The sequence below is a fragment of the Vipera ursinii genome, assembly GCF_947247035.1.
Source record: "Vipera ursinii genome assembly, chromosome: 6".
In the NCBI taxonomy this organism is placed as follows: domain Eukaryota; kingdom Metazoa; phylum Chordata; class Lepidosauria; order Squamata; family Viperidae; genus Vipera; species Vipera ursinii.
The window spans coordinates 10,472,939-10,499,968 of record NC_139515.1 but is presented as its reverse complement, the minus strand read 5'-3'; the positions used below and the strand labels follow the sequence as shown (position 1 = coordinate 10,499,968).

The 27,030-nt window shown below is 40.1% G+C and overlaps 1 protein-coding gene across 2 annotated transcripts in view; it reads right to left on the bottom strand.

Moving 5' to 3' along the window:
- The window catches only part of SEMA3D (semaphorin 3D), a 135,107-nt gene that overhangs the window by 25,041 nt on the left and 83,036 nt on the right, over positions 1-27,030 (bottom strand). For both annotated transcript variants that reach the window (XM_083366266.1, XM_083366267.1), the window contains exons 9-12: positions 22,319-22,433; positions 19,969-20,038; positions 18,310-18,454; positions 4,387-4,609 (exon numbers count right to left, since the gene is read on the bottom strand). In XM_083366266.1, the coding sequence (XP_083222392.1) occupies positions 4,387-4,609; positions 18,310-18,454; positions 19,969-20,038; positions 22,319-22,433 (553 nt within the window). The remainder of the gene's footprint in view (positions 1-4,386; positions 4,610-18,309; positions 18,455-19,968; positions 20,039-22,318; positions 22,434-27,030) is intronic.

The following is a 27,030-nucleotide window of genomic DNA, read 5'->3' as shown; positions in this document are numbered from 1 at the left end:
AGAGCTGGAAGGGACCTTGGAGGTCTTCTAGTCCAATCCACAGCAAAAGTAGGTGTCGTGATTCAGGGTCAGCCTGTGGGTTCGGCAGTTGGGTCGGACGAATCAGAGGAGGAGGGGGGTGTTGAAGACCTTGCTGAGGGGGTTGAAGATCTTGCTGATGAGAGCCCTCAGCCAGGCCCCTCCCACTTGGTCACCACGGAGACCCAGCTGTGTGAGCCTGACAGCGTGGATGAAGATGACCCACAGCTGGCCCTGTTCAAGGACGCCCGACGCAGGAGGCAGTCAATTAGGAGTAAATAGAGGAAGGCAATGGGGCTCCTCGGAAGGAGGCAGAGAGAAGCCACACCCTGAACTCTATATAAGGGGAATGTGTGGGAGGGCTGGTTTGCTGAAGGCAACCGCTTAGATAGTTCCTGTTTCTTAAAGCTCCTGTTTCTTGGTTTGTCTTGTTCCGTTTGTTTTTGTAGCAATAAATTTGGCAGGCGTAATTCCAGCCTCTTGCCTTCTTGTAAAAGGGGTTGTCCCTGCCTTTTCTGCAGGGCCGGTAGCAGGCTGATACAGAACAGTAGGAGACTCTATACCATTTAAGACAAGTGGCTGTTCAGTCTCTTCTTAAAAGCCTCCAGTGATGAAGCACCTACGACTTATGGAGGGAAGCTGTTTCACTGGTTAATTGTCCTCACTGTTAGGAGAACTTCTCCTTAGTTCTAGGTTGATTCTTTCGTTGATTAGTTTCCATCCATTGTTTCTGGTCTTGCCTTCTGGTGCTTTGGAAATTAAGCTGACCCCCTCTTCTTTGTGGCAGCCCCTCAAATACTGGAATGCTGCTGTCATGTCCCACCTAGTCTTTCTTTTCCCTAGACTGGCCAAACCCAATTCCTGCAAATGTTCTTCATACGTTTTTGTCTCCAGGCCCTTAATCATCTTAGTTGCTCTTCTTTGCACTTTTTCCAAATCTCAACATCTTTTTTGTTATGTGATGACCAAAACTGGATGCAGCATTCCAGGTCTGCTCTTACTAAGGATTTATAAAGCAGTACTAACAACTTCATGTGATTTTGATTCTGTGCCTCCGTTTATACATCCAAGGACTTTATTAGCTTTTTTGGATTGCTGCAGCGCACTGCTGGCTCATAGGACTCCAAGATCCCTCTCACAGCTACTGTTTTTAAGTCAGGTTTCACCTAATCTGTACTTGTACCTTTGTTTTTTCCTGCCTAGGTGTAAAATCTTGCTTTTCTCCACATTGTAAAGAAGGGATAGGGCCCACTGCTCAAGTCTGTCAAGAACTTTTTGGATACTGAGCTTGTCTTCTGGGGTGTTGGCTATTCCTGCCAGTTTAGTGTCATCTGCAAATTTGATGAGTTCTCCTTCTATTCTCTCACCTAAGTCATTTATGAAGATATTGAAGAGTACTGGGCCTAAGATGGAGCCTTGTGGTGCTCCACTGCTTAGAGTTCATTCTGAGTTATGATAATATCTAAGTTGTTTATTTTTCACTCTTGCTCGATAAATAAAGAGAAGGGAGGAATCTTCACACACTATAGGAGGACCTCAAGATCATTTAAGCTGGTACCTGCTTATCTGTATGTATATTTCCCGGGGTTTTGTTTACATCTCAGGGTTCTGACAGTTTGCCTGAGAAACAGATACACCATCCAGCCAAATTCAGGCCCTGCTACCTTGGTACCATGGAAACAAGGTCATAAGGTTTTGGTGTCAGGTTTTGCTAAGACCCTGGTGTTGCCCTTTGAGCTGTGAGCTTCCACAAACACCTAGGGTGCTGTGAGACTTGGCCGTTTTGGCATCTCTCCACTGGGCCTCCCAAAAGCAGATCTAAGATTGGTTATCACCTCACATGGTGCTTTTGTGTTTCTGTTTCAATCTGTCTGCTAAAATTAATAATGTGTTATTAACATGTAATATGTTAATACGGAAGAGCTCTGCCACTGCTTTCTTCTAAGGTGCCTTTTAAACTTTCTAATCCTGGAATTTCCTCAAGAAAAAGCCACCCCAGTGATAAACACGTCTCAGACTGGATAGCTTTCTTTGAAATCGACCCTGATTAGCTGGGTGCTGCCATTAGAGCGAAACGTGATCAGCTTTCTTAAAAGCAGGAGTGGGGGAAAAAAATCCCTCCACATTCCTGATGGGTGCGCAGCTGCTCCACCGAACCACCTTGTTCACAAATTACAAAAACCTACCTGGATTTTACAAATTCACAAATGACTCCGGCCACCCAGACTGAACCCCAGTATTTTGGTCCCTTGAAGGTGGCATTTTCAGTAAGCAATCAAGGAATGTGACTTAGCTCCCCTTGTGGATGATGAATGCTAGCAAAAACTTCCAGCAGAGTTTGATGCTGGAGTCAGAAGGGCTTTCTACCCAGCCCTCTGTCAGAGATACCGTCCCTTGGATTCCTGCCCAGAGCACAGGGTGGCCGGACAGGCCAATGGCCTTCTCCAGCTTTAGCATTGTTATGTATTGGGCTTGTGGTATTACACCACGTGTGTTGCTGGAGGAGCTAACGGCTCTCCAGCAACCCAGACAGGCCGTCTCCGGTCCTGCAATTGGTCAGCCCCAGGCGGCAAGTGTGGGTTCAAACCTCTTGGCTGCCACCTAGGGGCTAGGCTATATATTGTGGCTGGGTGCGGCCCAAGCCCCAGTACAGTTCCAGCAAGAATAAAAGAATGAGGTTCCTTGTACTCCATCTTGTGTCATCATTCCTGCTCACCAGAGCCCACGACTTAACAAGCATTATATAACTTTCTCAGCCATTCCCCCCTCCCCCCCGCCAGTTCCTGCTGTCTACTTCTTCCTTTCCAGTTGCTTAGCCCTGATTGTCTGACAACATTTACAAAATGGTCCCAGATTGGAACAGATATTCACAACCATTCACCTGTTATTTGCAACTGGCGGATAAACATTAAAGGGTATCTACTACATCTTGGGGGGGGAAACCCCCACGTATGTTTCATGCCCATTAAGAATCTTGAAATGGATGAAACATTATGTATCCACTTCAAGGTTCTGATAAATAAGCTTTTCTAAACATTATGCGATTTGAATTAGTGGATAATTTGCAACAGATCTTCAGAAGCCTCTACCTTCTGTGCTTATTTCTAATATTTTTGTTTATCTATGAAGTTCTTACGTTTGGAGTCTTTTATTTCTCTAATTAAAAAAAAAGAATTCAGAGTCAAATTGTCATTGCAATTTGGTGGGTGAGACTAGGCTAAAAATGGGGGGGGGGTGTATTCACGTTGCAACCTTATTAATTGAGTACTTGTTTCAGCTTTCTTTCAAAACCAACCGCAAAAAAAAAAAAACATGTTGTTCAGTCTTTCATGCTATTATGTTTAATTGCTGAGAAAACTGCCATAGGTTGATTTAGTAGGGAGCAAGTTTTTTTTAGTTTCTTAACATGTTAAAAGAATCTTATTTTTCCATAGTCTAGATTAGTCTTCTCTGCTAAAACTCTGGACTGCCACCTACTGACTATTTTAAACTTGCAGACATCTATTATAATGAAGAGCAAGACAGAATAGTTAGAGCCAGTTCAAAGTGCAAAAATAATGCTCAGCTACAAATACCTTTAACCTTAGTTTGTCATAACCCTGATTCAGATCAAATATGAGAAAGTCTTAGTTTCTCTCATTTAGCAATTCTTTTCCATTAGAGGAACCAGGATATCAATTGTAGCTTTTCACAATTTTCCTCCATACCCAAATTAGCTTTTTTTCTATCTCTGACAAATGTATGGGCCTAAAAGTCCCTATTAAAAGTTGTGTGTGTATGTGTGTGTGAGTGTGTGTGTGTGTGTATCTTCTGTAATGTAATACTAACACAACATTTTTCTTTGCTGTAAGGATACTTTACATTCTAATGGAATAGTGATGTAGAAAATACAAAATGGGTAAATTAGGATCAATTAGGATCAACAAAGCTGTTTTATATGAGTTTCCCATTATATTGGAGGGAAAAAAAAAACAAGCTAGCCAAACCAGCTTGTCACTTTGCAAGTTTAAAAAAAAACTAGAGGAATCTTCGCTCTTTGGGCAGTATGGAAATGCAACCTTTTGCAAGTTGCTCAGAAGCCAAGCCTTTCTGATGTTGAGAAGTAAAAATCAATAAATAAGCAAACAACAGTGACAATCTGCTTCCCTCTGAAAATATATGTTGTGTTGTCATCAGGACCAGAATCTGTCTGTACCTTTAGATATTGCATGCTGCAATTGCTCTGCTCTGGTTATCCTATCGCTTATTATTAAGTGATGTTTTGTTTCAGGGTTCAGTCAATCCCAAACAAGCCTTTGGGGAAATTAGATATAAAGTTTGTCTTTTAATAATTTGGAAGTCGCACATGTCTCTTTGTCCTAAACTTACCTGTTCCTAGAAACATGACGTCATACTGGCCGTCTTCAGCTGTGACACGATCCACCACGATCTGAGTCAGCCGGTAGTCCACGTTGATCTGAGTGAAGACTGGGGCCCGACTCGCTGGGTGGGCCGCCCTGTGCATCAGGGGGTGCCGCTTGATGAAGCTGATAACGTCGTCGGGGAAATCCCTGGTGGATTTGACCAAGGGATCGTAGGTTTTGCTCGGACACTGACGGAGACGAGAAAGAAGAGGCAATCTCTTTTAGCGCGGAAGGCGTTTATGATCCTGGCTGGCTGCGAGGAGCAAAGATAAGGGGCCTGAATGTTGTCAGCCTTCTGGCCATCCATGCTGGTTTGCTCCAGCACTACAGTTAATCCTCGACTTACAATTCTTTATTTAGTGACCAATCAACATCACTAAAAAAAGTGACTTATGACCCTTTTTCACACCTACGACTGTTGCAGCCATCCCCCATGGGCATGAGATCAACATTCAGCTGTTGGCAACGGGTTCATATTTATGATGGTTGCCATGCCCCGGAAGGGGGAAGGTTGTCGTGCGATCCCCTTTTGCGACCTTCTGACAAGCAAAGTCAGTGGGGAAGCCAGATTCACTTAACAAGTGTATGACTAACTTAACAACTGCAGTGAACCATTTAACACAGGGGTCTTCAAACTTGGCCCTTTTATGACTTGTGGACTTCAACTCCCAGAATTCCTCAGTCAGGCATGCTGGCTGAGGAATTCTGGGAGTTGAAGTCCACAAGTCATAAAAGGGCCAAGTTTGAAGATCTCTGATTTAACAACTGTGGCAAGAAAGGTCAAAACATGGGGCACATTCGCTTAACAAATGTTTCACTTAACAACAGAAATTTGGGGGCCAATTGCGGTCGTCAATCAAGGATTGCTTGTGTTATGACCATCCCCACATTCTCAGGAGTCCCAGTTTCAGGGGAGAAGGGGGGAAGAGAAATGAATGGATAAAAAAAGGAAAGAAGTAGGAAACCTAGAGAGTTAAACATGCTACAAGTGGGAGGACCACTGGAGCAGAACTTCAGTCTCTTTGGTCCTGTTCTCCAGTCATTTCAGGTTTCTTCAGTTATGTCTGAAGATATCCAGTCTATTCACACAACCTGCATCTTGTTTGCCGATCTCCTAAAGCAGTCATGGCGAACCTTTTAGAGACCGAATGCCCCAAACTGCAACCCAAAACCCACTTATGTATCATTGGGTGCTGGGTGGGCGTGGCCCTATGGGTGGGTGTGGCCCATTGGGTGGGCGTGGCTGCAGTGGTAAGGGCAGACTGGGCGGGACCCAAAAGTTCAATCAATTCCAACTTTGCGAGAACTTTTTTTTCCCCCGCGAGAAGTTGAAATTGGCGGTGGAGGCCTAAAGCGAAAAGGTATTATAAAGCCCAGCTGAAGGCCTAGGATTGGGGTGACGGCGCGCGTGCCCACAGAGAGGGCTCGGCGTGCCACCTGTGGCACCCGTGCCATAGCTTCGCCACCACTGTCCTAAAGAGTTCAAGAACACACACACAACAGAAAAGCTTCTGCGGTTTAACTGCCATCATTTGGGAATCTGTCCTGCTCGTGAGAAATAATTTGCATCTAAAGCTGAAAAGTTAAATTGCTTTAGTTGCTGTCAGTACACAAAATATTAAAATAGTCTCTCTCATTTGAAAATGCCTAGCTCTTAACAGTGGTAAAAGATATTCTTGGCTTCATCTTCTGAAAAGATGTCATATTTTACTCTCTGATACTGTCAGGGGGAAAAAAACAGATTCTGAGGCTGTCAGGAGCTAAAAGCCTTGGATTAATATCTAAATTCCTATTCTTGTAGTCAGCACCAGAGTGATGAAGAACTGGCTGATTCATCCAGGCTCACTTTTCAGCTATGGCACTGTCTTATCCAGGGACTTTCAAAGAGTTACTCTGGCATTGCCAATAGCAAACATTTAATTTCATGTAGCTGAAAAATTTAGTCAAAGCAAATGCCCAGATGTCTTCATTAACTATTTTTCAATAGTTAATAAATATCGCCCTCTTCTGGTTGCTATTAGAAAAACACTTGGATCCTGATGAACTGTATTCAAAAAGATTTATATGCACAATAAGCCTATTAATGTCTAAAAACCTTACAAATGCTTTGGTTACAGCCTCCAGTGTGGCTACTGCCTTGGAAAATAATGCAGAATCAAAACATCTATAGGCAAGTTTTCTTAAATCCTGATATTTAGATTTCTCGCATAACATTGGACTGTTACAGATGCCTTGCAGAGATGGTGTGACCAAATTAGACTATTACTAAATAAATTGTCCACCCTCAAGAAATGAGCAATGACAATCTGTCAGAATGGACTAAGGAAAGATTGGTTTCCCTGGCCCCGATTCCTATTCTGGATCAAGGTCACCATACACCACGTGCTATTGATTGTGAGTGCAAGGTCACATCAGAATATTAAAAGCATTAATAGCAAAAACAATAGCAATTAGAGTTATACACCACTTCACACTGCTTTAAAACCCTCTCTAAGCAGTTTGCAGAGTCATCAAATTGCCTCCAACAATCTGGCTCCTCATTTTACCAACCTTGGAAGTATGGAAGGCTGAGTCAACCTTGAACTGGCCAGGATCAAACTCCTGGCAGTGGGCAGACTCAGCCTGCAATGCTGAATTCTAACCACTGTGCCACCATGACTCTTAATTAATCCAATAGCTTTTTTGTGCAGTTTGGAGAGTGTGCATGTGTGACAGGTAGGAGGGATGACATTTTTCGTTTAACATTGCTCTGGTTTTCGGAATCCTACTACAATACTCCAACCAGAAACTCTACACCAGTTTGATGAGGAGGACCATGACTTTAAGGCAGTGTTTCTCAATCTTGGCAGCTTTAAGATGGGTGGACTTCAACTCCCAGAATTCCCCACCCAGGTCCACCCATCTTGAAAGCAAAATCAGATGGTAGGCTTGCTTATCTGTGGTCCCAATGGATATTAATACTCCATTATCTTCTCATATTAAATGGATAATACCCATGTTTTCTCCCAAGGGGAACAATTACATACAAGAAGCCTCTTCTTACATGAAGCAGATGGACAATTTATAAAAAGTAGACGGTGCTCTTTGGAGTTGATGGATTCGCAATTTTGACACAGATCTTTTAAGCAAGTCCAAGTGGCAATCATCCTGTGTACATTTGCTCCAGGGCCAAATACACCACGTGGCATATCTATTATGCTTAAATGCAGGGGGGAGAAAATGGTGGTTTTGGGACGTGCTTGAGCACTTAAGGTTTGGCATTGCTTAGAGAACATGATACATGCTGAAACTATCCAAAAAAACTGGATTGAATCTTCTGAGTTGTTTGTGTCCATTTTTTTTAAACACCCCAAATTGTTGCCTAATGGTACTTAGGTAATTTTAGGCAGCACGCCACTTGCTTAAGTCCAGGCAACTGATTTGAACTTTGGGAAGTCAGGAACATTTTTTTCTGATAGGGACTGGAAAATCAGATTAAGTTCTAATAGCTGCAACAACTGTCAAACACAGTGTTTCTCAACCTCAGCCACTTTAAGACGTCCCAGTTGAAGTCCAGACGTCTTAAAAGTTGCTGAGGTTGAGAAACCCTGGTCTACCAGTTTGGCCCTACATACACCCAACCTTAAAACCCAAGGGAAAACAAGCAGTTTACCCTTTCTTATTCGTTTTATTTGTTTATTGAGAGAGATGAACACATTTCTGTACAAAGAAGCCATTATGTTCTCCAGCCCCAGAGTTCATCAGATTAACTGTTGAAAATAGATCAAACTATCCTCACATTAAATGAATCTGGTCCTATTCTGGTCCTATACACTTGTAGGATTAAGCTAAATGGTCTCTCTCTCTGTGACGGTTCAAGTGGAGTATTTCATGTCTTCTGAACACTGTTCCTTAGGGGAATATCGTCTCCTTCACAGTTCTCTAACATGATCTAAAATGTTGCTCCAGGTTGCCAACATGGAAAGCCAGAAAAAAAAAATCCCCATTTTGATTATGCTACAGCTTCCATTTGGATCCTGTCCTAGTAAAACCCAGTGAAGTGTGACAGTGTCCAGTGCTATTATTTTAAAACTGAAACTTCTGCAAACAAGCCTTTACATAGGCCTTCCATACTCAGAGAATGGAAAGTATGTTCTATTTGGAATAACAAATACCCAGAAATCGTAAAGTAGAGCAGTTCAGAAGACAAGGAGGAGGAATGTGTGCATTTATAAACATTTAACTGTCCTAAAAAAAAGACTATTCCTGGTTATTATGTATCTATCACCTTGTGGTAAGAGGAGAGGCCAACTGAATTTTATAAATAAATAAAAAGAAATACATTGCCAAGAGCAATTTAGTTTCTTTAACAAAGCAGAACAAAAGTTAAGAACTCTGTAGAGCAGAATGTTTAACCTCACAGTGGACACGGCTGAGCCTATTACAGAACAGCTGTGAAATAAAATAAACATTTCAACAACCTTAATTAATGCAAGCAATTGGGGTTTGGAAGGGAAGCAGCATTTTAGAAGGCTATGGACCTGTTCACAACCTAGGAGGCATGTGTATACTAGAGACAATAAAAGGTTTCTAAGAGGGACTTCCGGTTTGCCATCGCAGTTGCTGTGGTCGCTGGGGGGCGAGTTCCGTCTTCCTCGTTTGGTTTCGTTCTGCTGGGGGACCCTGAAAAGGGTCGAAAGTCACCCAGTGGGGGCAACGAGCAAGGAGGGGACAGGGGCAGCCCTCCAAACCGGTGGAGGAAAGACCGGCCATAGCTATATGGCTCTTCACTAAGCTGCAGTCAGCCGAAGTCAAACTTACCACCAGGCACTTCTAAAGCAGTGTGGATGAGACTGGGTGAGATCCAATCTTCTCTCTAAGATCCTAAGTATTTTTCTTCCTGTAAAAGCTGCCCAAAGTATCTTTCCCCCTGTGAGGAGAGAGGTAAGGGAATTTCTATCCCACCCTGTAAGAATAGCAGCGACCCAGGGGAGTTAAAGCACTAAAAGAACAACTTTAATCTAATTGGATTTATATGTTTCTGAAACTTGGGGACCAACGGTTTTCTTATTTTCACCGAAGACCTTTGTTTTTATCTATAAAAAAGAAAAGAAAAAACTGGAAAAAGGACTATAGAAATTTTGGACTTAAAAAACCTTAAGCAGCATTGGTGACATCTTGTGGCAAAGCTTGGTATTACAACTTGTTATGCCTAAAGGAGACTTAGCTTGAAGCCCAAACTAGAGATAAGACTATTTTAACTTTGATCAACACCACCTGTGAGGAGTTCAGCTGTAAAGAGAACTTCTGGATGGCATGGATGGCCTCCTTGAACTATGAATGTAAATCTTTATTGATTTTTAGAGCTGTATGTGGGGAATTGCCTTCCTACTTTTTTTATCTGAGGAATATTGGTCATAATTTGAGATGATTAAATACCTTGGATTATAAAATCTGACTTGACAAACAACCTTTACTATAAACACGTGAGATAGAGGTCCCATACCCAGCTATAAAATTATTTTCATCATCTGATTTCAAAGTCCTCAACTTAACGTACCATTAAGAGAAGATGGATGAAGACCAGGAAAAGATTCTTTCCATGTTGAAAGCAATACATGAAACCATCCTTTCAGCTTGTGATGAAATAAGATGTTACAGAAAAGAACAAGATGTCAGCTTAGATATACAAACCCAAATTACGACTACAACTAAAGAACTAACAACGCAGAAGGTAACAGAAGAAGTGAAACAATCAAATACTAAGACAGAGGATTCAATTGACCAACAAATACAGTCAATGGAATATCCAGAAAAGGGACTGACAACCCTGAAAATGGAAAGACTTTCTATATAAATCAGAAGAAATTTGAGGAGCAAGAAGAACAGACTGAATGAAAGATAAACATACCAAGACAATTATGGGGATTTGGAATAATAGGAAGACGATTTAAGGAATACAAATGGGCTAGCCCTTCCAAAAAAAAATGGCAACTAAATGGTCTCTCTTATTCCAAACAATATATATAATAATAGAGGGAGATCTATTTGATGATTTAAAAGTGTTGACATGGAAGGCTAGTCGGCAAAGAAAGAAGAGCCAGAATAAGGCTGAAGAAAATAGGGGGTTTTGATTTATCAGAGGGGATTTCATATTACTAATAAGAGGATCAAAGGGAGAAGTTGAGATAAGGGAAATTTCAGTCATTTAATTTAAAATATTTGGGAATTAGTTGATATATATATATATTGCGCTATGATTTATTAAAGAGGATACTGTATTATTAATTAGATGATGTAAGATGGGAGGAAATAGATAACTTTTAGGAAATAGAACAAGATTATACCCAAATAGATAAGATGTGTATTTTGAATATTAGATTCTCTTATGAATTGAGATAAAGGAAGCTTTGGTTATCTACAACCTGGAAATTATAAATATCAAATGTTAAATTTGAATATTGATGGGAAACTGAAAATTGGGAAAAACCAATAACAGGACATTGATTGAATGTAAAGATTGAATGTAAAAGTAATTACGATATGTATAAGCTAAAAATTATTGATAAATGTAATAATGATGTTTTTATTTAGCTGATATAATAAGAACTGTATTAGCTTAAATATGAGATAATAAATATTAAGGGAAAAAGAGAGGAAGTGTTTGAGCTTGTAGTTTGAGATTTGTACTAAAGATTTTTGTATGTTACTGAACTATTGATTAACCCAGCCACCACGTTGCTTTTTAAATACCTAAATGTAAAATCAGAAGATTAATAAAAATGTTATTTAAAAAAAAAGGTTTCTAAGAGGTTTCCCCTTTTCTCCCATCCCGTTTGGAAGAAGAACCAAAGCTTTAATAGAAGGAGAAAACCCACATTCTTGTTTTTCATAATGATCAGCAGTAGTTGGAAAATTGCCTTCCCAACTCTACGAGGATATTGTGGAGAATAATTTTCTGAATTCTTACACGTAGGCCTGTCCTTCAACGAATGATCAAAAGATAATAGGCACCGTCTCTGCGTGGAATGCACAGCCTCAATAGTCTTTAGAGGATATAATTGCAGATGTAAATAATACTGTTGCCGAACGCCTCAACAGCTCATTCAAAACCGTCAATGGAATATGGGTGTTCTTTATCTCTGCCCAAGAAACTTCTCAGCTTTCTATTCACCAAGCAGCAGCTGTTCAATAATTCCCCTCCAACCATGGGGAGCAAGTAGTTCTGCCAGCTCAAACATCTCTCTCAATTACCCTCGACTATCCAGGGAGAGTGGGAGGTTAAGCAGCGCCATGCATATGAGTGAAAATAGCCCATCCTGATGTACTCTGAATCCAGGTCCTGTTCAAATTCAGGTTGAATGTGAATTTGCCCAATCTCTGATGGGTTTTTACGTGCATCGTCCATTGACTGCTAACAATTCAGAGAGGAAGGGGGAAAGGCTTACCACCGTTGTGATCTTGTCAACACCTAACGAGATCAGAAGCCAAGTCCCAATGTTTAAAGTAAGCTATGTCAACTCTGGAATTTCATTCACACCAGTGTAAGCCGTCCCCAAATCTCAAATCCTGCACCAGATGTGGTCATCTGGGAAGATCTGGAATACGTCTGGAGCTCAAGAGAAAGTCAGAAGGCCGTTCCTGAGCTGGCAGAACATGAAACCTTTATGCCACATGAAATCTAGCAGCCTGGTCGTTGAACCCAGTTTCCATCAGGATAACAAGCGACCAAGATACAGGCTTTATACAGCCTTTGGGCTGCCTTAGACAGTGTCGGAATAAGAGGGGAGGGCTACTTCAATATCAGCTAAAGATGGCTTAAGCCTGCTTTGTTTATCAGCACAGGGGGACAGGATGGCAGCAGTGCCATAACAACTGAGGCAGAAAAAGAGGTCCCCAGGGCATGCTTGTAACTGGGCTAGTTGGAGACATGGTTAGAGGGTGATCTGAGGGTTTTAAACCAGGATTTGTTTAAAATGTTGGGTTGGACTAGATGACCTCCAAGGTCCCTTCCAACTTTATTATTATTATTGATCATCACACAGTCAGCCAGATGTTCAGACTGGATTTGGCATTTTTGTCTACCTATCGAGTCCTTACCATGGACCTGGGGTAGGCAGATGTGGGTGTTTGATGGTATTACAGATATCGTCGCAGGATGGAAGCAGTTCCTAGTAAGGCCGCCTTTTGCAATTGACTGATGGCAAATTTGTCAATGGCAATGGTGTCCAAGTAGTGCTCCAGTTCTTTTGGGATTGCACCCAAGGCACCTATTACTATTGGTACTACCCTTGCTTGCCTTTGCCACAGTCTTTCTATTTCCATTTGTAGGTCTTTGTATTTTGTTATCTTCTCCAGTTCTTTCTCGTCTATTCTGCTGTCTCCAGGCACTGCCACGTCCATTTTTCTTCTTCTTCTTCTTCTTCTTCTTCTTCTTCTTCTTCTTCTTCTTCTTCTTCTTCTTCTTCTTCTTCTTCTTCTTCTTCTTCTTCTTCTTCTTCTTCTTTTGTTGTTTTGTTGTTGTTGTTGTTGTTGTTGTTGTTGTTATTATTATTATTATTATTATTATTATTATTATTATTATTATTATTATTATTATTATTATTATTATTATTATTCCTCTTTGTTTCAGGAGTTACAGAGAACCAGTTTGGTCTAGTAGCGAAGGCACCGGCCTAGAAAGCGGGAGACCCTGAGTTCTAGCCATGAAAGTCAGCCAGTCCCTCTCTCTCAGCCCAACCCACCTTCCCCACCTTGGGGAAGGAAAGAGGAGGAGGAAGATGCATTGGGTAGGTTTACCACCTTGAGTTATTTGTAAAAATAGCAAGGGCAAAGACAGAAATAAACATATAAATCAATAAAGTGTCAAATAGATCAACATGGTTTGTTGAAAAAATCATGACTGAAAAAAACTCCTTTAGGGCTCCATTCACGTCAATCATTGCTCAAAATTGGGGAGAGGAGCATCCTCAGAGAAAAAAGATCAAGATGGCAGCCGGTTCCCCTTTTTTTGCAATCCGGCAAAGCTTTCATCATGCAGTTGTGATAGGCAACCCATGTGCACAAGCCCCTTTGTGGAAGCTTTACAAACAGGAAGAGGCTTGTCCCTGAACAAAGTGCTTTACTCCAACACTGCACTGCCATGCAAAACACACAACTAAAGATCTAAGCAAAGCACCCACAACAGGAAGAGGGATAGATTCTAAAAAAAAAAAAAATCCTCCCAAACATTTTCTTTCGTCTTTTAGAGAAAATATATCACATTCTAGCCTGGGAGTACACCCATTGTTTGGGATTATTGGAAGGATTTTGTTAAGGGTTCTTATTATGCATGGCACATTCAGATAAACAATGAAAAAGTAATTTTAATACCCCAATCAGTACATGTTGTCTTTACCAAAAAATCTGATGCATAAAATCTCAAGGTACAGAATGATCCCAAAATGTCGTCCAACTTTGCCGTGAAATACAATTCGTTACATGGACTCTTTTTTAAAAAAAACAACACCCTTCACTATTTAAAAGCCATTTTCCTTCCAAAGAAACCCAGGCAGAGTTTGTCTGAATTTTTACAGACTTCATGCCTACAAATTACATTTAATTCCTTCAATTTGCTAATGGCCGATTGCTGATTTCTTTTTGGCACTCAAGTGAGAAATATGAAACGGTGGGTTTTTCTCAAGCGAGATGCCAGTTCAGTCTGCAAAGCAATCAGAATTAATTCAGAATTCTCTCTGAGCTGGGCTCTGAATTGTATCTTATCTGTTGTGCATACTTCTGCCTCTGAGTAATGCTTTGTGCCTCCAGTGGCCGGCCAGACAACCACAAGCAGGCACAGAAAAGACCCCTTTCTTTACTATTTGTTTCTCAGAGGAATTTCGTTTCTAATTTAGGAACTTCTATTTATACATCATTATTAATATCCACTGCAGACGCTCTCTATCATCACATGTTGACACAGTACATTCCATAATTGAATTATGGATTATGTTGTACGTCACTATGGGCAAACACTTTCACGCAATGGGACTTGTGTCCAGTTTGAGAGAGAGAGAAAAAAACCTCTTCTGGACATCCCCAATTAACTTATCAGAGGCAACTCAATAAGTGAATGTCTCAGCTGCTTCTTTATGAAGCAGTCTTGCAATTTCAGTCTATTGCTGTCAAAGAGTTTTGGGCATCTCCGCCGTCTGAAACAGCTGGTAGCCAAGTCTGATGCTTTTGAAGTATGTTGTTGTTAGCTGCGAAGTCGTGTCCAACCCATCATGACCCTATGGACAACGTTCCTCCAGGCCTTCCTGTCCTCTACCATCTTCTGGAGTCCATTTAAGCTCACGCCTACTGCTTCAGTGACTCCATCCAGCCACCTCATTCTCTGTCGTCCCCTTCTTCTATTGCCCTCAATCTTTCCCAGCATTAGGCTCTTCTCCAGTGAGTCCTTCCTTCTCATCAGGTGGCCAAAGTATTTGAGTTTCAGCTTCAGGATCTGACCTTCTGAAGAGCAGTCAGGGTTGATCTCCTCTAGGACTGACCGGTTTGATCGCCTTGCAGTCGAAGGGACTCGCAGGAGTCTTCTCCAGCACCATAGTTCAAAGGCTTCAATTCTTTGGCGTTCAGCCTTTCTTATGGTCCAACTTTCACTGCCATACATTGCAACTGGGAAGACCATGGCCTTGACTATACGCACTTTTGTTGACAGGGTGATGTCTCTGCTTTTTAGTGTGCTGTCTAGATTTGCCATGGCTTTCCTCCCCAGGAGCAAGCGTCTTTTAAGTATAGTCACCTGATATATATATATATATATTGACCCAAGACATTGCCTTGAATTTGACCCCCATCCAGTAGCAGCAGCCTTTTATCTGTGTGCAAGGAAGGAAGGAAGGAAGGAAGGAAGGAAGGAAGGAAGGAAGGAAGGAAGGAAGGAAGGAAGGAAGGTCATCAAAGGGCAAAGTCTGGGCAAGGATCAGGACTTCAAGGTCCTTTGAAATCCCTCTGGGTTTAAATTTCAGAGGAACCCTCATTCCAGAGGTCATAAAACAGCAGGCAGACCTAGATAGATAGATAGATAGATAGATAGATAGATAGATAGATAGATAGATGGATGATAGATATTCTTTATTTATTTTGTTGAATTTTGGTAACCAATGTTTTCCAAAAAGAACCAAAAACTCCTATGCAAAAAGCTAGCAGGATTTTCTCTGAAATACTAGTTTTTAAAATGCAAGCAGACAACAAGTATTAAATGCTGCAGCTGCGGTGGAATTCTGGGAGGTGAAGTCCAGACATCTTAAAGTAACCCAGGTGGGAAGAAAAAACAACACTGTTTTAAAGTAATGTAAAAAAGTTGAACTTCCACTAACTCACCTGATGTTTAGTTTATGAAAGGGCTTGCGTGTAGGGGAAATTGTCAGGAAGCAAGCAAGTCAAGGTAAAATCGATGTTATTTTTTCTTTCTTTGAAAGAAAAAATATTTTTGTAAAGGAAGACTGGGCGCTCCAGCTATTGCCTGATTCTGCATCAAATAAAACTGTGAGTTCAGGTGGCATCTAGAATCATCAGCTCATGTTCTGCTTAACGCTGGCTCTGCTCTTAGCCTAGGATTTGCCTTTAACATTTAGTATCCTATTTCTCTCGAAAACATCATTTAAGCTGTTAAAACTAGGGAAAATCTGGAAAGAGGGCTTGGGTTATTTTTTCTTTTCTTTTGATAAATGGAAAAAAATCCCCCCCACCTCCAAGAAAAAGAAAGAAAGAAATAAAAAACAAAAACCATGGTTGCTAAAGTACAAGCAACCATGAAATACAACAAGATTTACAAGATTCAGGGAGGGGACAGATTATTTAATCAGCAATGATTCATTTGGGAGGGAAAAAAAAACAAAAAACCAGAACATATTAAGGGTGGATGAAGAGAAGAAAATTTTCAGAACAAAAACAAGTGAGCTTTCTTAAAAAAAAAAAAAAAACAAGAAAAAAAGCATAAACTCTAACTGGAGACACAAACAATCCACAACTTATCCAAGCATCAGGAGCAGTACTGAATGTGTGTCACACTCCGAATGTGTATTTATATTTTAACATTCTAAAATCAGTATAGGAACAGTGGCCCGTGCTTTTTATTTGGGTTTTTTAATTGCCCCTTCTGGCTTAAAAGGAAACAAGAGAACTACTTGGTAGAGGCAACGACCAGGCTGAAATTTTCTCCTAAAACTGTCCTCCCCCCCCCACCAATAGTTCTCAGGTGGGTACATCAGAAGAGCTGCCCAGATGTTCCTCACATCTGGATGAGAATCAGAGCCAAGCCAGTCTCTTTGCAACGTGGTGCTTTTTCTGCACTCTTTGTATCCCAGAAGAGTCATGTGGATAAAATCAGGGAAACACAAGCACCCAAATAGGTGACATTTTGACATTTCCCTGAGTAAATACAAGTGTTAGAAAAAGCTCACATGAAAAAAAAAAGTGCAGCACACAAGCGCACGCAACAGGGCTTGTTTTTTTTTCCTACTTCACCAAACTGGAAAATAAAATGACGCAGATTTGCTACTGATCTTCGGATGCATCAAACTTCTAATTCTTCTTGTGGGGCTGATATTCACCTGCCTCATCCTATCCTACCCAGTGTAGTTTTCGACCAACAGTCCCCACGGAAGTTAACAGCAGAGGGCAGTCGAGGAAACTTTTAGGATTCTGAGGTGAGGAGCATCTTTTTCCGTCTGTGAAGGCCGCATTCAGAAACCAGGGGAAATATTTTGCTCAGAGTCTGACGGTCTCTCGCAGCCTGGAGACCGAGTGGCCAAACAGAAGATAACATCTCGTGCTTAAAAGACGCTAAAACGTGTTCTAAATAAGTTAAGTGCTTCATCTGCAATTAGTCCTGAATGAATATGGTTCACAGCACATTTCTTTGATCCACTCAAATTACGATCACGCGCTTCAAAACTCCTAGATTCAGGTATTTCATCCATCTCTCCCTGCTTTTTCTCCTTGCATTAATTAGAAATCAGCAAAGAATGAACTACAATGAACTAAATTAGAACAGAAAAAATAATAAAGTGTGGCATTAGATTTCTATATACCAGATGAATTTCCCATGTTTTCTATTTAAATCGTTTTAGTATAAAGTATTTACATCATTTTAATAGGAAACATGGAAAATCCTCTGGTATACAGAAATCAAATGCTGCTCTTCTTTCTTTTTCACTTTTTCATTTTTTTCTGTTCTAATTTAGTTTGTTCTTAAACACTTCTAATAAAATTTATTTCCAAATAAATAAATGGAATGTTCCCCTGAAAGAGGATCTTCATATATCTGATATAATATATCTACCTCGAGTGACTACTACCTTAAAAGTGCTATTTATCAGGTGGGTAAATAAAGGTTTTTATATATTGCTGTATTGCCATAACTCATGTTCATTACTATAAAAATAAAGCCAGCCATTGTTTATTGTTCTGCAGAAATGCAGGCCACTAAGAGGTCACATTTAGTGGTTTTAATTTAAAAAAAAATATTGTGAACAGAGTAAGAACACAAGGGAATTGCAAGATATAAGACATGTGTGCTTGTGTGTTTTAACATTTGACAAAGCAAAGTATTCTGTGGATGAGATGCTGGCGCTTCCAAAGTTGATCTCCACTTACTTCCCCAAGGAAATCAGACAAAAAGCAGAAGAGCAGAAAGACAGTCAGAAAACAGGCAGCCTGATCAATGCAATCTCAAAGACCAGAAGAACTTTTGAAAAAAAAATAGAACAAAACCACGTTGTCAAGTTGAAGAAGGAACAAAAGCAGAATTTAAAATATTCTGGAAGGAAATGAACATCCATTCAAGCGAACCCAATAATGGAAGAGGTGTTTTGTTTTTGTTTGTTTTTTTACCAAGGGGGTCAATTTGGGAAGTGATACTTACTGTGCCAGGCCTAGGATATGGAATTCGCCCATCGTATTGAACCCAGCGGTGGTCCACGCTTTCTTTGTGGGCATAATAGCCACTGAAAACTGCTCTGATGTCGGCCATACTGTAGACACAAACCGCCGACCCCTTGAACACAGAACTGGAAAAGAGACAGTGTCACTTTTTTTTTAAATTCCTCAAAGAATAAATTGTTAATGGTAGACAAGTTTGCTTGGAAAGCAGCTTATTAACCATCACTGATTTTTTTTTTAACCCTGAAATTGCAACTGGAAGAGATGGCTATGTTTCTCAGGAATAAATTAAGCAACGTTCGAGTTGGACTTGTCCAATATATCTCATTATTAAAGAAGTCTCTCAAAAGCTGCCTCTTTCCATTCAGGGAATTGTGTCATATATGGGAACAGAGGGGTTTCTAGAGGAAATGATGGATGTGAAGATGTTTTTAAAGGGTGAGAAGCATGAAAACATTCATCTGAGCCATCCCAGTGCAAAATCTATGCTTGGTTTCTCAAATTCTCATGCCCACTTAGAATTCAGAAGTTAAGATAAGGAACCGTCAATCCTTACGCCAGATCTATGCAAAGTTTTTTAATTTCTCAAAACGGCCTTCCACGAAAGACCTTTTTGAGCAGAAGCCTGACATGATACTTCACCAAGCACTGTTTCCACAAAACTTTTCATTTGTCTCAGGTACATATCAGAAGGCAGCACCTGGAAAACTCTTCTGAAGGCCTATAAAGATTGGGTTTTATCCACCCAGCCCTTTTTGAAAATACTTTCTGCTAAATCTTGCAGAACAGAAAAGGATAAGCTGTACAGAACGTCAAGGCTGCATTCGGATGTTATGCTACATTTCTTCACCCTTTTCTCTCCCTCAGATGCAGAGCTCATAATCTCAAGAGGAACCTCAAAGAACATGAGTGGTCCAAGCCCACCCAGAGACCCTCGTGGCTGGGAACAGGATGGAAATTTTGATTCTCCAAAGCCAAGCCAACCCTCTCATCTCAAGACCAATTGCTTCTCCCTAGGTGAGCAAGTCACCAACTGACGGGGTCTTTGCGGCTCTCTGAGTTGGATCATTTTCTTCCAGATGTTTCATTACCCAAACTTGGTAACATCACCAGTGCTAGTGAAACATCTGCAAGAAAACAACCCAGCTCAGAGAGCACCAAGCACCCCACAGTCTTCCCCCTCCTCCTCTTCTCCGCAAGCCCCTCTTCTTCTAGACCAGACACGTCAAACTCACGATGTCACATGATGTCATGCGATCTATCAGAACTTTTTCCCCATTGCCAGCAATGGGGTGGGCACAGTTTCCTTGTGATGCGTCCAGCCCACGGGCTGGCAATTTGACACCCCTGTATCTAGACTGATGATGTAACCTAGTTTGGGTAATGAAATATCTGCAAGAAAACAACCCAGCTCAGAAAGCACCAAAGACCCCTCATTTCAACCCTGAGCTACAAATATTCTCCTTTAAGTCACCCATTTTCTGCTTCTCCCCTCCTTCTAGAGCTCTTGTAAAAGGTAAAAAAAAATATTTATTATAATTCAATCTATAGCTGAATAATTTAGCACAATCCATCAAGGAAACTCAGAGGATTTTTTTAAAAAAATTCTTATACAAATTTGGATTTAAGGCTTGAAATATACCTGGTGGTTGTGAAAACACCATACACCATAGGATTCCTTTCATCTCTTGTGGAAAGCAAGAATATGTCTTCTGCAATGGATAACATTATTTTGTGTTCAGATTTTATGCACTTTATTATATGGCAAGTGATGTTAATATTTCAAAACAAAAAAGCAGGCAGGCAGGCACATGTACAGACTCAGACACATATATACAACATCCAAATTTTAGTTTATATGATCTTGTTTATTCCCAGGTGTACTATGTCTGTTTAAAATTACTAGATGACTTCAGTGGTAACTACCCCACGAATTGATAATGATTAATGCTTTGCACATGGTTAAAACATGTTTGTCTGCCCAAACTCTAAAAGTGCTATTTTTTATGTTTGAAGATACTATAGACAAAAGTATAAAATTTCAAAGAGCTGAGATGATTTAAACTTCCAGCAGTTTAACTGTTGTGCTCTGAAATGATATGTTGTGATTCATCGTTACTTTAGTCTTGAAATCCTGGTTTTCAGGACTGAAAAAGATGTAATTAAGCAAGTAAACACAATGAGGTAACATATCACAACCTATTTTTTTTCTCTTTTTCCTCTGAATAGCCCATGAACCTGGATTCACTAACTTAGCCACAGCTCTGCTTCAAACTACCTAGCTGTTTCTAACCTTTATCATGGGGGGAGGGGAAATGAGATAATTTTTCTTCATATTCTTTTCTTTCTGCAAAAGTCTTGTGTGGTTTTCTACTCTTAAGTCAAATAAAATACTCATAAGAAGCAATCTAAAGTATGTTTTCCATTATTATTTTTCAGTAGAAAGTCAAACATATATTTCATTTGTTGAGATCTAGAATGTGTAAAAGAATTCAAGAATTCTTAGATTGCATGATAAAGTGGGCTCAGAATATTCAAGAAGTTATCACAATGGATACTTGGGAAAAGATTTGGGTGAGAAATGTAAAATTTACGCAAGCCCAAAATTTAAGAGAGAATTTTTATAAAATGTTTTATAGATGGCATTTAGATCCCAAAAAATTAGTAAGTATGTATCCGAACTACCAGCCTAAATGTTGGAGGTGTGGTGGTGAAGATGCAAAGTATTTTCATATATGGTGGACCTGTAAAAAGGTTAAAGCTTTTTGGATTAAAATTTGGTGGAATATGCAGAAGATATTTAAGAGAAGGATAAAGTTTTCTCCGCAATTGTTCTTACTGGGTATTATTACTGATACTACTGTTGTGGACATTAAATTGATGTTGAATTTAATTACGGCAGCAAGACTTTTAGTAGTGCAATATTGGAAGAAGGAAGAACTGCCGACTATAGAAGAATGGACTCTAAAAGTTTCCAACCTGGCGGAAATGGCAAAGATTTCGGCGTATTTGAAGGACCATTCACAACAGAGATATATTGTGGAGTGGAAAAAATGGATTGATTACATCCAGAATAAATATGGGACTAAAAAGTTTCATTTAGCATTTGAATAAGTGATGATGTGATATTTATATTGCTTGTAGTCATTTTACAAGAGTTAAAGTGCGATAGACTTAATAACTTATTGTTGTTAGCATATGGTAGATTATGATTGTTTTTACTTTTATACCTTGTATTTAGCTCTGGGAAGTTGGGGATGGGGGATGGGGGAAGGGGAGGGGGGAGGGTTGGGTTGGGTTGGGAAGGGGGTGGGTGGGTTGGGAGGGGTTGTTTTGTTAAAGATAAAATGTATTGAAAAACTTTTCAATAAAAAAAAATAATTCAAGAATTCTTGATTGGTATTCTATTTTTAAAAAATCTGATCTCTTTATAAGTAATTTTATTTTGGAAGATACCATGAGCCCTGGTGGCACAGTGGTGAGAATGCAGTACTGCAGGGGTACTTCTGCTGACTGCCAGCTGCCAGCAGTTTGGCAGTTTGATTCTCACCGGTTCAAGGTTGACTCAGTAAAATGAAGAGCCAGATTGTTGGGGGCAATATGCCGACTCTATAAACTGCTTAGAGAGGGCTGTAAAGCACTGTGAAGCGGTATATAAGTCTAAGTGCTATTGCTACCACAATAGCAAAAATTACATCTGCCCTTGCTACTTCTCCTAATATGAAACATTAATTGTACATTCTACCTTTTTGTCCAGATAAGTAGTTTGTTACTCAACCAGAAGCAGTTTCCAGGTAAGTTCTATTTAACAAGATTATTCTATGAACTCTGTTTTATTCTTCCCCCCCCTCCAAAGTATGTAAGTATATGACTTCTCTTCCAAGACAAATAGATCAGGTTTTTCAAAATTCGCACTGCTGACTTCACTGAACTCTGCACTCTACAGTTCTAGGACTGAAGAAAAGAATTAGTTGCAACTGAAATTCACTTACGAAGTTCATCAAAATATGTATCAGCTCCTTCAGGACCTGGGATGGAGCAAACCAGCCTTGCTTTCAGGAATGTTGTCCACTTGTTGATTAGACTGCGTTGACCTCCTATGTCATTCTAAAAAAGTGAGAAAAGTATAACTTTTTTTTTTTAAAAAAAGTTGTTGGTGAATAGGAAGACTTAAGTCATGTGAAGAGAGGACCAAATTTGCAAATGGTCAGTCCATCTAAAAACTTAAAGTGAAGGAGAGTTCCCAGTGGAATGTTTCTCAAACCCAGTAACTTTAAAATCTGTGGATTTCAACTCCCAGAATCACTAGGTAACCATGATGGCTGGGGAATTCTGGGACTTAAAGTCCATACATCTTAAAATTGCTAAAGTTAAGAAGCACTGCAGTCTGTTCCAGGGTTGACCAGCTCTTCCTGACGTCCAACCAAAATCCCTTCAACTATTCTATCCCATCTTCTACATGTGGTAGTATCGTACAAAATTTAACGATTTTAAATTGTTTTTTAAACTCAAAAGAACATGACTTTGTTTCTTGGCATTTTGCCCCTCAAATTCAAAAATATGATTTTTTTGGGTGGGGGTGGACTACAAAAAAGAAGTTGGGAGTTGCAAGATGTTATTGAAAGGCCAATTTTCATGAGGGCTTACAAACAAACAGGTCCAGTTCAAGAAGTTTTAGATGTTACCGGACTACTCAGAAACATCTGGTTATGCTGACACGAAGGTGGGACTTGAAAACATCTGCAAAGTTCTCCATCGGTGATGCTATAATCCATATAAAGCTATTCTTGGCAACCCAGCAGCAGATCTTATCTTTTCACATAGAACAGTACGTTAGTAATGAAGACCCAACTAGGCTATTATATTCCCATGTTCATTTTTTAAAACTACTTCCTCACCTTTTTAAAACTATATTTACACCACGGGCAGCTGATGAGAATCAAAAAGTCCTGACTGATCCTGCTTGGAATGCAGAGATATAATTTGGCTGATGAAGTGATAAACTTCCTTTGTGCATCTTTCATAAAGTACAGGAAGTTGTTCCTTTAGCTAAAACAGGGGAGTCTAGGATTTTGACTCTCCATTTAGTCTCCTTCTCCGACTGGATCAATTACAACCACAATGAATTTGTTAGCCTTTTAGGTCTAAGACTTGCCATGTGCCTTGCTGCATTTCTAGAACCTTCTTTTCACTACAAATAACCATTTTATTAGCACCCACCACTTATTAAACTCTTCCACGCTTAACAGTGTACTTCGCCTTGAAGTGCCTTGCTTGGCAGCACAAGGAAATAGCAATAAAATCTCTGTTTATCTTTGCACTTGGATCATAGAAACCTACATAAAGATTGTCAAATGGGAGGGAGATCATTTACCTTGAAAGATTGTTTACAGCCAGTGAATAATCACATAGAAAACTGGAGCCTTCTCTTGAACAAAAAAGAGAATAAGAAGCAACTCAGGATAATTATATCTCTGAGTAAGCTCTCCTAGTAATACATAACAAAGGCCCCTGCATAACTTTTTAAGATTAAACAAAGTTTGATGAGCCAGACTCCAGGTTTTTGCTGCAACAAGTCAAATGGTTATCATTCTAGAAATTGTTTCAATAGAAGACCTCTTAAAAGTATTGCTCTAGAAAGACATTTAATTACATTGTAGACCACCAAAGTATCAATACCGTACATAATCTCTTTTTTATAAATCAGCACAAAACAGCTGCAGGAAATTTTGCTAACTTTCTACAGAAAGGATGTTTCTTTTTAAAACAGTTTTATTTAATGTCTCATATGCTTTATATTCATCAGAACCTTAGTGATATCTAGAAACAGATTCCTGTAAAAAGTGCAACTTAAGTCTGGAATCCAACATTTCTTATGCTATATTAAATTGACAGCACTGTATTATAAGTATGTATGTACGTACGTACGTACGTATGTATATTTAACAAACAGTTATTTTCCCCTTTGGGAAAGTTTGAACAGCAAACTTCCTTATACACAATGAAAGGAGAATTTCGAAGATAAGAAGTTTGAAAATTTGCTATTATATGGTAATTCCTACAAGAAAGAAAACAGTAAAATTTACTACTCATAGATTGATGAATTAGAAAGAGAATAATGGAGAATTCAGCTCATTATCGTGCACTTTTCTTTGGTCTGTGCAGGACGATATGATAGCAGTACAAATGCATCAACAGTATTAGTCATTATTACTTTATTCTTTTTCATTGGCCCTTTGTTATTCTTTTTCCCCTATGCAAGTGAAAGGTGACATACATAGGAAATTCTGCTTATTTTATCCTATAGAAAGAACCAGGTGAAGTTATTGGGTTAACTGGCACAAAGCCCATGGTCAATGAGGGCTTGAATCTGAATCCTTCTTCAGTTTAAACACTCTATTACATTATATCCCAGAAATCACAAATCAGCTGTTATTCAATATAATGTTTAAATTGTAGAAGGATTCAGATTCAAGCCCTCACTGACCATGATCTACAGCAGGGGTGTCAAACTCAATTTCATTGAGGGCCGCATCAGCATTGCAGTTGCCCTCAGGGGGCTGGGTGGGTGTGGCCTGAGTGGGCGTGGCCTACTGGGTGGGCATGGCCAAAGTGCGTATGGCCTACTGGGTGGGCATGGGCAGCTCTACATCGTTTGCATCAAGGGTGCCTATGGGGGCCTGGGCAGGAGTGGGACAGATCTGAGGGTCTCTGGCAGGAGGAGGGTCTCTGGGCCAGGGCCAAGGCAGTGGGGGCCGTTCCCTCACTGTTTCCAGGATGGCTTCACGGCCCACATGAAACCACTTCGCGGACCGGATCTGGCCCCCGGGCCTTGTGTTTGACATGTCTGATCTACAGGATGACAATCTGTGCATGCTGAAGTTCCACCAAGATGGAAACTGGATCCCACAGAAACACAAAAATTGACTGGAGCACAGTAATAATAATGTCTGGACAGATATTAAATAAATAAATAAATAAATAAATAAATAAATAAATAAATAAATAAATAAATAACCCTTTATTGTCAAAGTACAACAATTCTGTACATTGAGATTAGCTGAGCCTCCCCCCTCCGTGCTCTCTCCCCCCAACACACAGTGACAACAAACCCTCCATCCCACCACACTATGTGAACCAACTACACCACACACCAGCCTCCCAAGTCAATTCTGCATAAGATTATGTCCCATTTAAAAGCCTAACAGCCCACGGATAAAAGCTATTTTTCAGCCTGTTGGTACGGCTGGCTATATTCCTATATCTCCTACCGGATGGTAGGAGAGTAAAGAGATACCGTCCAGGGTGCGAGTCATCCCTGAGAATCTTCCTCACTCTTCCAAGGCAGCGAGCCCTGGCGAGGTCATCCAGTGGTGTCAGGGGACAGCCCACAATGTCTTGTGCTGTGCTCACTACCCTCTGTAATGCTTTCCTGTCTGCGGCTGTCAGACCAGCATACCAAACCACAATACCATACGAGAGGACTCTCTCTATAGTAGACCGGTAAAAGAGGGTCATTAGCCGTTGTTCTACCCTGTTCTTCCGCAAGACCCTAAGAAAGTGAAGCCTCTGTTGGGCCTTTCTAGCCACCTGAGTTGTGTTAACTTTCCAGGTCAGATCTTCACAGAGGTAGACTCCCAGAAATTTAAAGGAGGAAACTCTCTCTACACAGTTCCAGCTAAAGAGATTGTTCCTAGCCAAATAGATTTATATAACTAATTTTCCAAATTTGGGAAAAAATCTTCCAGTCTTGTCCTTTAATATCAATGACCTTTGATGATAGAGACTATTCAGGTGTTCATGCATGCATTCTTTATCTTCAGTTAAAATGAACACTGAGAGCTCCTTACTTGCAGATGTTTCATTACCCAAAAATAGGTAATGTCATCAGTGTTAGTCTAGCCTAGTTACTAGCACTGATGACGTTACCTAGTTTGGGTAATGAAACGTCTGCAAGAAAACAACCAGGCTCAAAGAGCACCAAGGACCCTTCATTTGAACCCTGAGCTGCAAACATTTCTCCTTTATTGAAAGCAAACAGTGCCCTAATAATTTATAAGAGTGACCATGATCAAAGGGGATCCTCTGAACAAAACTCAGTTCACCTCTGGTCATCTTTGAATCGGAATTTCAGGTTCTTACTTGGAAACATTATAAACGGTGATTTCATTCATTAAATGCCAAAAATGTTGCCGAGGACCTATAAAAGCAATGGTGCATTTACAGTCAACAGTTTTATAGGGCTGATAAAATTAAAGCCTCTTTTTGTATTCTTTAAAACAGTGGATTTATTACCAAATCTGATTAGCATGTGAAATAACCGATCTTTTTTTATTTTTTTATTATTATTTTTATTGGTATCCCTGGTTCAGTTAGGTATGCAGAGCAAAGTGGAGGGATATTTATGTCGCATTTTTTTCCCTTTTTCTTTTGATTTCCACTTACATCCTGCTTCTTCTGCCAGGACTTCACTGTGATTGATGTTCCTCACATGCCTGGCCACAGGCACTAATTAATAAGCCACTTACTCAAACTTCACTTGTAATCCGGACAGACTTACACAGCTGCTCAGCATAATTACTGTTTTTAAAGTGTAGTATATTTGCATTTTGCCCCATGTCTTCCACCTTAAATGATTTAAGTTTAGGCCGCTTCTTTTCCTGGATATGCATCATCTTTATTTATAGCAAGATTTCGCCTGCTG